Below are 11,646 nucleotides of genomic sequence, written 5' to 3' on the forward strand. Positions count from 1 at the left end.
TATTGGTATGGTATCCAAAATGTGGTCACACCTATACAGTGGCGAGACATTACATGGTATCCAAAATGTGGTCACCAATACGAATATAATTGAGAAACATCACATGGTTTTCAAAAATGTAGTCACCAGAAATGGCTACCATAGCATTAGTATCAAAAAAAAAAAAACCCCCTTAGAACTGATTCTAAAAGCATTGATGGAGTGTGAGCTTAAGAGTACCCCTCCATCTTCTTGAAAGCTATATTACATAAAAGTTGAGATATTGCTGCTACTGGACAATATTAATTGAATAAAAACAGTGCATTGAGGGAGACTTTCGGTAACCTGCAAAAAGAATGATAGTAATTGATCTCTTGGAGATAGATCCCACTCTAAAATCGAGGCAGAGAATAGAATAGACTCTTAGCCCTCCTGGCCTCTTATATATGACCTATATATCTGCATAATTGCGATAAGACACTCAAAATACATGTACCCCCATTAAAGTTATTCGTTATCTAGCTAACAGCCAAGTAAAGTAGCTAAATCTAGCTAGGTCCGTATAAGGCTAGAGTTGCAGTAACATGAGCTTGATACGTGATCACTAAGCGCGAGCCATCAGGACGGCTAGCAGTAAAACCATGCAATTAATGCCACTCTAGAGGTGATCATTCTTTTTCTGAGCCCCATCCGCAAATATGAGAACCATATTGAGCAGCGGAATTGAATGTGTGGCATAAGGTCGGAGGATGAAGGAGGGAGCTCCATGTCTATTCACAACCGTACCCACAACCCCAAAACATCGACATTCGAATATTGGCTCAAACAATGTAGGAGTAGGATTTTGGATTGAAATGTTCTTCAAAAAAGACTAGCTAGCTTGTTACGGTTTTTCAAGATGGCCTAGCTAGGGAGTGTAGAAAAGAAAACTAATTCAATTATCCAATCCATTACCTAATCATTGCAAGGAAAAACTTCATCTATTCTCAGCACCATCGGAAATTTACGATCAATATTGACCCAAACTTGTTAGGACCGCGAATTAGCTGGTCTAAACACCTAAGTTAGCAGAACAGCCATACTTGTTAGTGGCCAGGGCAATGACACAAAATGACTAAGTGGAGAATTCAAATCGAAATCCACTTATAAATGAAGAAGGTTGATATAGATTCACCATTGCCCACAATACAAGATACAACCTTTGAAAATTGGGTCGTCCATTTTGCCAAAAAAAGGACGTCCAAGCCCAAGAAGAGGAATGATTTTAGAGCAGGGCATCTGGAGACTGGAGAGGAGCAAAGTGTGGCTAGAAGCTGGGCTTGACTGAGAAGGAGAAAGTCTCTCATACCAAACCTGCCATCATTCTCGTAAAGCTGAAATTACAAGTCATGACTCATGAGAGCCAATGAAAAAGTTTTCCATCACTAATTATCCGCCAAATTAAAAGCTGCAGACAAACGGTACTTTAGCTTTATCACAAAGGCATTTTTGCAGCTTGAAGGTGGAGCAGCTAGAGAGAACATTTTGTTAGTTGACACAAGTCATATCAGCAAAAAGACAATGTTAGGGTGATAGAAGAGCTTAACTGTAATGATGCCGTAAAACCCAAATGTGACCCCTTGACATGGTGTGCCGGGTTTCAAATAAAGGCCAATAAGATACGTATCAGTTGTTATATAACGAGATTTTGAATTTCTGATGCTGTTATTTAATTATCTATGTTACTGGTTGATAGTGTTCGATATTGCCTGTTATATGACGATATCACTAATACACATCTGAACAGTTATATTTAATATAAAGCATAATATATGAAATACAATTGAACTACTCCAAAAATGTTTGGACCAAATTAAAATTGGAAGCAAAAAAACCATGTACCGCGAAAAGGCTGCCCGACATATTAATCAACTTCCACTCTTGTTGCCAACTTGCAATACTGCAGGGTCCCAAATATCTCAAGGTGAAGTGATTCGGTAGTTGGGAGCAACGTCACGTGGTGTTCCGAATTACTTAACAATCATACATTATCGTGAGGTCTACAAATAAGTGTATCGATCTCATATAAATATGTGATTCTGAAATGATCAGGTGCTCCAAAACTATTTGAATAATTACTCCTCTCTGGACTCTGGAGACAACGGTCATCGTCAATTCTATCTCAAAGGGAAAAAAGAACTTTCAAAACGCTTTAAAATATCCAAAGTCATGGGGCCAACTCCCTCTCTGTAAAAAACCCACATCAAAAAGCCCACGTAAAGAAGAAGATGCACAGAGAGAGAGAGAGGAAATTGAGGGGTCAAGTCTAATCAAATGTAAAACCCTAAAAAGATGTTCCCACTATGAACACACTACAAAGTATTTTTCCTTCTTTTCTGATTGCTTTTCTTTTGTTTACGCGGGCCATAAAGTGCCACTTTCTTTGTATGCCCTTGCAGCACCACCCTCCACCACCGTGAAAGAGTTTTTTTGGTCCCTGATAAGAGGTGGTGGTGGCCCCCCTGAGTTCTCTCTCTCCTCTCTCTCTCTCTCTCTCTCTCTCTCTCTCTCAGAAAGAAAGAAAGAAAGAAAGTTGATGGAGATTACAAAATATATATGAAATGACCATGATCTGCACAGCGTGCTGGCCACTAACACATAATTCCACTAATGGCTAGACACCTTTTTATTAGATTCCCCAAACACAGCCCAACTCAGTGGCCGTCCTAAGATTCTATGGTCCCAACCCCAGATAGCGATCCCCTTCAATTGTTAAAATTATCATGACTTAATGTAAGCACTCCTCAAATTAATTTTCAAATTAAAAGATTTTTTAATAATCTAATACTCTGAGCTGATATCATCTTAACCTACCTAATTAATACCAACTCCATATAAATTTGGAACCCAAGACTTTAATTAAATTACAACTCCAATTAAAACTACAGTATTAAACAAACAAGGGATACGTAAGATCCACTTTCATGTGTCAATTACATTGTACCTAAATAGAGTTATATATATATTTATGTCGCCGCTCCTCCATATATAAATAATAATGGTGCGAGAGTATAACTTCATGTTGAAAACTTATGCGGAATAATATAGTGACTTTTTTCCTTACACAAGTTCAGCTGATCAATCATTTTCGAACATGTGAACCTCTCTATGAATCACATTCGTCTATACAAGAAATTACGTTTGCATAACGTACTCCAATTGACTTGAACTTTGTTAAAATCTATTGTTCGGTTTTTAGATTTACCTCTCATCACAATTTGTTCAGCGAATTCAAGTCATTTAATAGAAACACAATTTTTTACATAATCGACACACAAAATGACGTTGTCTTTGTTGATCACTCCAATTTAAACATTACCATCAACACTCTCTTGCATAAAAAGCGGTACACACACATGCTGAATATATACTTATGCAAAATGGAAAAAATTGACTTTTCCATACACAATTTCAATGGATCTTGCATTATTGTGTACAAGAGGTATATTTGGGTAACATATTTCATTTTTTTTATTATCAAAAATCAGTTGGTAGTTTGGTGAACCTACCACAATATCTTGGAGAGTAATGCAGAACCAGTCACAATATCTTGAAGAGTAATGCAAACGTGTAATATAGGGAAGAAAATTTTATTTACATATAGAATGTCGTTGTATTTGTCGATCACTTCATTTCCAAACAAAACATCGAACATTAAACACCACAATTTCATACAAGCTACCGTAGAGTGTGAATAAAAAGTTTTGTTTGTTAACATTTGGGCTAGTAATTAGGTGATCGAATCAAGTTACACACATTTTGTTACTTTAAATAGCAAAATATAAAACCTAAATAAATCTTTAATTGCAATATCACCAAAATACTAATCAAAAATGGGAATATCTTACCTCACTTCCCATTCATTGAAAACTTTCGAAAAAGAAAAAGCAAATAGTCTCTTTCAAACTCCCTAATCCTCCCAACAAACCCCACAAACTACAGACCCCTTCATGCACGTGCCGAAACCTCCACTCGCACATGCGACCCCACCACCACCGCCACTAAAAATCAAGGCCTCCAAGCACTAGCCCACACCACCGGCTGATCCTTCCACGACAAGAATATTCCGGCGGCATCATCGGCGCACTGTCCCATTGCCCACCCTTCCTTATACCTCCTCAACAGCGCCCGGACGTCATCACACACCTCATCACTGAACAAAACAGGACTGAAGCCCCCGCCATGCAACCGCCGCGACCACCTCGCCGCCGTCTCCCGCCGCTCCCCCGACTCCCCAGGCGGACACGCCACCAGGTCCACCACAGCCCTGCCCGCCGCCCGCTCCAGCATCAGCCTCTCGTTACTAGTCTTCGAAAAGCTCTCCTCCAACGTCTCGAAATAAACCCTGAAAAACCTCAAGCACTCTTGAAACCCTTTGAAGAACTCGAACCCTTCGATACCCACTTCCAAATCCGCCTCTTCTTCGACGACCGTCACGACCCGCGGATTCAAACTCCGGAAAATCGACAACAGAATGTCCCTCCGGCTGCCCCCCGGCGCGACGGAGTGTAACGCGCCGACGCAGTTGATCGCGAGAGCTTCGTCCTCTTTAACATCCAGTTGTGATAAATTTAATTCGGATAAGTCGCCAACGTGGTGCACCACGTTGAATTTAAACGGCACGCCCATTAGTCTCGCGAATTTCTCCATGCGGGTACCGATTTCCTTCATGACTTTCTGGACCGATGAGGCCCCGCCTCCGGAGCACACGGTCGTGATGCGGAGGTGGGGCGTCTCGTCGGTCCGCGTCGCGATGGCTTCCAGCAAAGTGGGCCATTGGGTGCAGTAAGTGTTGCTGAGATCAATTATGTGCAGGTTTCGCTCCCCTTCGAATGCTTCCATCATGGCGCCGTTGCAGGCCACGTGACCGAAAGTGGTCCACGGGCTGACCTCCTGGAACTTCAGAACCGTTTTCCTCGTCGACTCGAACGACGCCGTCTTCTCCGCCGCCGACCACAAGGTGCGCCGAGATTTTTCGCCCGAGTCGGTCATGCGGCTGAAGAGGGCTTGGAGGAAGTACGAGGTGAGTTTTTGTTCGGTGTCGCCGTAGGGTGAGCTGAGTTCGTTGAGCATCCACATGAGGTGCTGGAAACGCGCGCTGTCTTTCTCGGATATCGCACGCGCCGTCTCGAGTAGGATTTCGGTCGCCCACTTGCCGGAGAAGTCGATGTTCGGGTCTCTAGAAGGGGAGAAGGAGACGTCGTGGTGGGAGAGCTGCAGCGGTGGGGTGCCGGTGGTGGTGGTTGGAGTGGTGGTGGTGGACGGTGGTTGTTGTTGGTGGTGGTAAGGGTTGTGGTGGTGGTGGTGGTGGTGTCTGGAAGAGGAAGAGGAGAAGTCATCTTCATCCATGAAAAAGTTGAAGCATTCTTCTTCTTCCTGGTAGTAGGGGTGGTTTTGTGATCTAGAGCTGCTGGAATTGGTTGTGCTGGAGTTGAGGGATTGGTTATGGTACTGGTGGTGGTGGTGATCAGGTTGAAGAGTGCTCACTAGTCTAAACAACGTATCCATTTAACCAAACCCAAAGAGAGAAGAAGACCCACACATCCAAAAAAAATACTAAGATAGCTAAGATAAGCCCCCTTTATGTAAGTATGAGTCTTGTCTGTTAGGCTCTTTGGACACAAGAGAGAGATGGGGCTGTTTGTGTTTTTTTAAGTGGGATGACTAAAAGGAGGATCTCCATGTTGGATTCTAGCATGCCTTCTCACATAATTTGAGAGAGGGAGAGAGAGAGAGAGAGAGAGAGGGGGATAAATAAAGAGTGTGGCAATGACAATCTTTTTTTTTTCTTTTTTGAATAGTAGTAGGTTCAGGTCAACTTTTACACAACTCGATTAATTCTCGAGTACTGAAGTTAGATAAACTCTTTAATAACTCTATATTTGGTGTTGTTGGACGTAATTCACATGAATAGAAACTATAATTAAACACACACACACACACACATATATATATATATATATATCATTTTTTCTTCCATTAAATTCGAACATGCATGTTTTGATTTCTCCAAAATTTATCTTTCTCTTCACAATTTATAGAACTATTAAAGAATATCATTTCGTGATATTACAATGAAATAGATTATCAAAACATGTGAGGAGGAGGATATGAAAAAAATCTGAAGTTTGCTTTTTGTGTAATCGATGTGAGGAGGGGTGGTGGCCTGTGGGGGAGTTTTCCTTTCTTTGGGGTACTTTTTAAGAGCGTGTTTTTAAATTTTAGTAAAGGGGTTGACTGAAATGGGTTTTTCTGTTAAAACTTGGAAAATGGAACGGACGAGGTGCGTGCTTAGATATGGAATTCTGTCTGACAAATGATGTAATACAGAATGAGAAAAAGATAACAAAGGTTGTGATCATCAGATGGGCTAACCAGGGATTTGATGAGGTACGCATGAAAACGATAATAAATGTTTGTTTTTTACGAGATCGCATGTTCGAATTTCACGTAGGTCGAACTTTCTAAACCATGGGTAACTTGGAAATTATCCAATCGTTACCTTCAGAATTTTAAAATTAATCAAGATACACACAAACTACCTTGAATAGTTAGTTATAAAAATAAAAAAAAATATTTTCACAAGGTCTTTCCATAAATAAAGTTTAAGGAGGTCAATTTTGGCCGTCCAAAAGTATTTTTGACGTTCCAAATTAAAGACAAACTATTAACTATAAGAAATATTTATTACCCGCAATAGTCTAAAAATGTATTTCAACCGTTAATTGCTGAAACGAACAGGTAAAATTGCACGAAACCGTAAATAAATTATTTCACCGTGAATGAACTTTTGAAAAATATCATAGGGGGGTTTTAGGGGATCAGAGAGAAAGGGAGTAGCAATATATAATTATTTGGGTGGGAGCAGGCGTGACAAATGGGGGGGGGGGGTTAGAGAGAGAGAGAGCAAGAGAGAGAGACGTCAGAAAAGCTGCCGGCGTGCATCATCATCATCATCATCATCAACCCCACCACGACGACCACCGCACCCCAACACGCACAAAGCCATTCACATTACTTGCCTCCTATTCCCTCTCCAAACCCTGCCATAAAATTCCCTACTTTTTCCCCTTTTCTATATCTATACTCAAAAATGCTACAGGGACCGATTGTGGGGGGACCGAATTCGGACCGACGGCCGCCGGCGGGCCGTCTCCGGCCACCGGACGGCCGATCCGAGCCGTCCAAAAATTTTAAAAAAAAAAACCGAGGGGCCCTACGCGGGAATCAACGTCATCCGAGGTGTGTAGGGTGCTTGATCGGAGCACCCCTTTTCGTGTGTATATGTATAATATATACATATACACACGAAAAGGGGTGCTCCGATCAAGCACCCTACACACCTCGGATGACGTTGATTCCCGCGTAGGGCCCCTCGGTTTTTTTTTTTAAAATTTTTGGACGGCTCGGATCGGCCGTCCGGTGGCCGGAGACGGCCCGCCGGCGGCCGTCGGTCCGAATTCGGTCCCCCCAATCGGTCCCTGTAGCAACACTCATATCTATACTAGTCTACAAACCACACCCCCATACCCATGTTAGTATATAGTTTATGTAATATACTGTTGCGTCATTATGACAAGTTGTGTGCACCTTCTCCACAATCTAGGGCATGCCTGTTACACTTTTTTTTTTCCAAATTGAGTGTTCAGTTCATTTTATGCGTATCTCGACTAATTTTGAGTAGTAGGGACAGGGATGAAACCAGAATTTTGTAAATTCGGAGGCCGAACTATGAACAACCAGATTTTGAAATTTCACGGTTCCAGAATCAAATAGTTTGTTTGGTTTATTTTGAGTGAGATTTTTTCGGTAATGAGTTGAGAGAAATAGAAAGAGAAAGGAGAATAATAATTAAAGGAAAAACTTATAGAGACCATGTGCAAAGAGAGAAATTGAGTTTTAGAACCCAAAACGAACACATTCGTAAAATATTTAAATGTCTAAATAACGCCCAATACAAAATACAATGTTTAGATGTTTTTAACAAACAAAAAAGAACAACTAATACTGAAATTAAAATTTGAAAAAAAAAAACCAAAATGATGCGGGGTCGTGGCCCCCATATGCCTATACATGCATCCGTCTTTGAGTGGGGATCAATCTCACCGTCCACTTACAGGTGTCTAAATCAAAGTCAAATCAATCACATCTCGCCTCTTCCACTTTTCTCTCGTTCGAATATAACCACTTCTTTTATAACTTCGAGTGTTCAAGTTAATTTGTACGCTTCTCAACTAATTTTAAGGTACTAATTAATTATCCTTTTGTCTAGTAGAATGGGGCATGATTAAAGTTACAACAATATCCTGTATGACTCATCCCCACAAAAGTTGATAGCATCTACTAGAAACAAACAAATTCAAAATCTTAGGCCTTGACCATGACCCCCACTCTTTCGAGTTCAAATATAATCCTATTTATTTATTTATAATTCCTAATTTTTAATGAATTACACATTTATTTCAATTGTGAAATGCTTAGAGGACAGTCTTAACAAAAAAAACAGAATGTCTAGTTAAGTGAGTAGGAAGATACAAAAGAATTAACTTAAAAGAATAAACAGAATGCGCGTGGGTCTTGCTCATTTGGGGGTTTTGAGGGAGGTTTTTTAGAGTAATAAGTGAAAAAATAGATCGTAAAAATTTATTGGAGGCTGTGCCTAATGGTTTTGAGATCCCTAAACGAACAAGGCAGCGCCTTGAACTTCAAACCCTATCATAGGGAGCAATATTCCAAATTGATTCATGTTCGATTTTGTGTCCAACTACATGAGTTCACAATGTTTAAACCCCAATTTTCTTAACAGTTTCAGTGGAACAAGAGCGTCATTCCACAACTCTTTTGACTAAATTTTGCTCAAACAAGGCCACTAATTACTTGATTCATAGGTGCAATTTCGATTTGGATTCAAGTATGTTACATCCTTCATCTTATTTCTTGCATTCGTGACACTATTTTGACAAACTGCATTGAATATTTGACATCAACATCGATGATACCACTTGTATTGTCTGATAGGCCTAAACCCTAAACCGATCTAGGAGAGGGGGGCACCGCCTCCTTCACCCTCCTCTCTCTTTCCACTACTCCTTTCTCTCTCCTCTACATCTTGGTGCATCTATCTTCACTGGTTTGGTATGGCAAATATTGGTGAGTTCCAGGTGACCAAGCTTCGAATGTTCGGACGGCCGGCGTTCTTTGGGCCTAACTCAACCGGACCCTGCTTGTCTTCTTAGATCCGATGTATAGTGGTCAACAGTGAGGTAATAATAGTGTGAATGTGTGATGGGGTTAGGGTTTTTTTTCTGTTTTGTATCGGTTTATCCAGGTTATCCCAGCGAGTCTCCCCAATCCGATGTTACTGGTTTGGTTCCCTAGGTCCGGTGGGTGTTAGTGGTGGGCGAATAATTACTTTGGTTGTAGTTGTGTTTCTGGTTTCTCAGAGGTGGTACTCAGTACCTCACCGTGGTTGCGTCAGTCTGTCGGTTTGCCGACGGTTGTTCTTTTGCGCGCCAGAGCTCGAAGTGATAGCGGGGCTCGCACAGGGGTGATCCAGTGCCCATGTTAGTGTATTAGGCTGTCGTCATCTAGTCTGCCGGTGTCTCTACTCGCTGACAAGGGCGTGTTGGCATCTGGCTTGTGGGTATCATGGTCACGAAGCTGGCTCAGATTTCATATGTGCTCCCTAAGGGTTTGAACTGGAGATCCTTGTATGATTCTCTGCTATCTCTTTTGCGATTGGTTCTTATGTTCTGACGTTTCGCCGGCCTGCATTTACAGCAAGTGTCTGTGTCTAGATTTTGGTAGTTTTAGTTCACTCCTTATCTTTTAATGATTTCTGTAATATATACCTTTGGGTTTTTGATATGATTTTAGTATTAACCAATCTGATAGGCCCACATTTAAAATCTTGATTTGGGAATCAACTTGAAATCTTGGATTAATGAGTTCCGCATACCATTAAATTTACTCTTAAGAAATAAACGTTGTTTTGGTTCAAATAAATGTTAAAGAAAAGTCTGTCAAAGAAGGTGTAAATTATTTCCCTTTGGTTTTTCTCAGTGGGTAATAATGTCAAGACCTGTTGGTATTCTAGGTTTCTTTCATCAATCATTGGGAAAAATTCCATGTTTGGACCCTTTGTCCCTTCTTGAGTTTTGGGTTAGATGTTTTTTCTTGAAAGCATTCATTACGTACAAGCAGTCCTAATAGCTGTGAGAGAGAGAGCGGGGGGGTGGGGGGCATTGCCCATACCTCAATCCAAGCCACAACAGCAACACTCATTTGTGAGGGACAGATTGGTCACTCAGTTCCCAAGAAATATATAATTCAGGAAATATTCCCCAAGGAAGGGTTCCATCTCCGATCCCCTGCGAAACTATATTTAAATTTATGTTTGTTTTCAAAACAAAATCAATGATGTTAATTGCTTAACCAAAAGCCATTAAAGACAAGACTAATAAGACTAAATTAGGGGATGTCTTGTGGATTTTAGGTCCCTACACTTATAGTAGTTATTATAATTTGCTAATGGGGGTTCTAAACTCAAAAATGCTGATTAGATGTCACTACCTCAACCACGATAGCAATTTTGTCATTCTAATAGAGGTGGCAAAGTTGAGGTGTAGGCTTGTTGGATTAATTTAATCCCAACTCTAAACTATTGGTTACTACGTCGTTTCGTTGATCAAAGCCCTAAGATATTCTCAATATTTCATCAGTCACTCTCCTTTGAGCGTATGCTTAGGACTTAGACTAGATAAGTACATGATATACGATGGGGACGGTCAAACTACATGTAACCCAACGGATCGCAAAGTGATATGAAACCCCATAAAATGGTTGTTGATTTTGTCACTCTTTTTTTTGTTAACGTCACTCCCCTGCAAGTGTATTTTTGTTAGGATCACAAAGTGATCTAAAACCCCATAAAATGGTTGCTGATTTTGCCACTCTCTTTTTTGTTAACGCCACTCCCCTGCAAGTGGAGTAGCGTTAACACAAAAAAAAAAGGCAAAATCATTTCCTCGTAAAATTCTTCAATGTTATCAGGATACTGCTCCCTCTTCTTCTTTTCGGTTCAACGGTCGGGGAGTCTGGGCCAGTTTACGCGTACCTCAACTAATTCCCTCCACGTCCGCACCAGGACTAGAGGATTCTCAAAATATTCTTCCTTGCGGCCTGCCCCGAGAAGCAAACCCTGGTCAGGGTCGGCCCAAGAATTTTTAGTGCCCAAGACCTAATAAAAAAAATTGTGCTCTTAAAGAGTTAATACTTAACAATTTTTACAATAACAATTACAAAACGAGAAAGTCAAACCAATATAAAGTTTTACTAATCATTACATACGAACACAAAATACGAGATCGTGAAGTTTTTGGGGTGGGTTTGGGGGAAAACGATTTTGGGGAGGTGTTATTCGGTGGTTTGGGGGAAATGATTTTGGGAATTTAGTGGGTTGGACACTTGGGCTTATGGGATAGTGGGTTGAGTTAACTCATTACCTCTAATTGGGTATTTTTTTCATTCTATTAGAGCATCCGCAATGATACTAATCAAAATCAATAATCAAAATGTGCCACATCAGCATTTGATTATCCATGTAATCCATAATCAAACTTAACAACC

General features: G+C 40.7%; 1 protein-coding gene across 1 annotated transcript; it reads right to left on the reverse strand.

Moving 5' to 3' along the window:
* Window positions 1–3,800: 3,800 nt before the first annotated feature.
* LOC131298023 (protein SHORT-ROOT) lies at window positions 3,801–5,767 on the reverse strand. The gene has a single exon (XM_058323287.1). The coding sequence runs from the start codon at window positions 5,524–5,526 to the stop codon at window positions 4,027–4,029; it is 1,500 nt and encodes a 499-aa protein (XP_058179270.1). The 5' UTR covers window positions 5,527–5,767; the 3' UTR covers window positions 3,801–4,026.
* Window positions 5,768–11,646: the final 5,879 nt, after the last annotated feature.

The sequence above is a fragment of the Rhododendron vialii genome, chromosome 8a (assembly GCF_030253575.1).
Source record: "Rhododendron vialii isolate Sample 1 chromosome 8a, ASM3025357v1".
Classification (NCBI taxonomy): domain Eukaryota; kingdom Viridiplantae; phylum Streptophyta; class Magnoliopsida; order Ericales; family Ericaceae; genus Rhododendron; species Rhododendron vialii.

What these genes read in the sequence shown, in the direction of transcription:
- LOC131298023 (XM_058323287.1), bottom strand. Translation starts at nt 5,526, where the DNA reads ATGGATACGTTGTTTAGACTAGTGAGCACTCTTCAACCTGATCACCAC.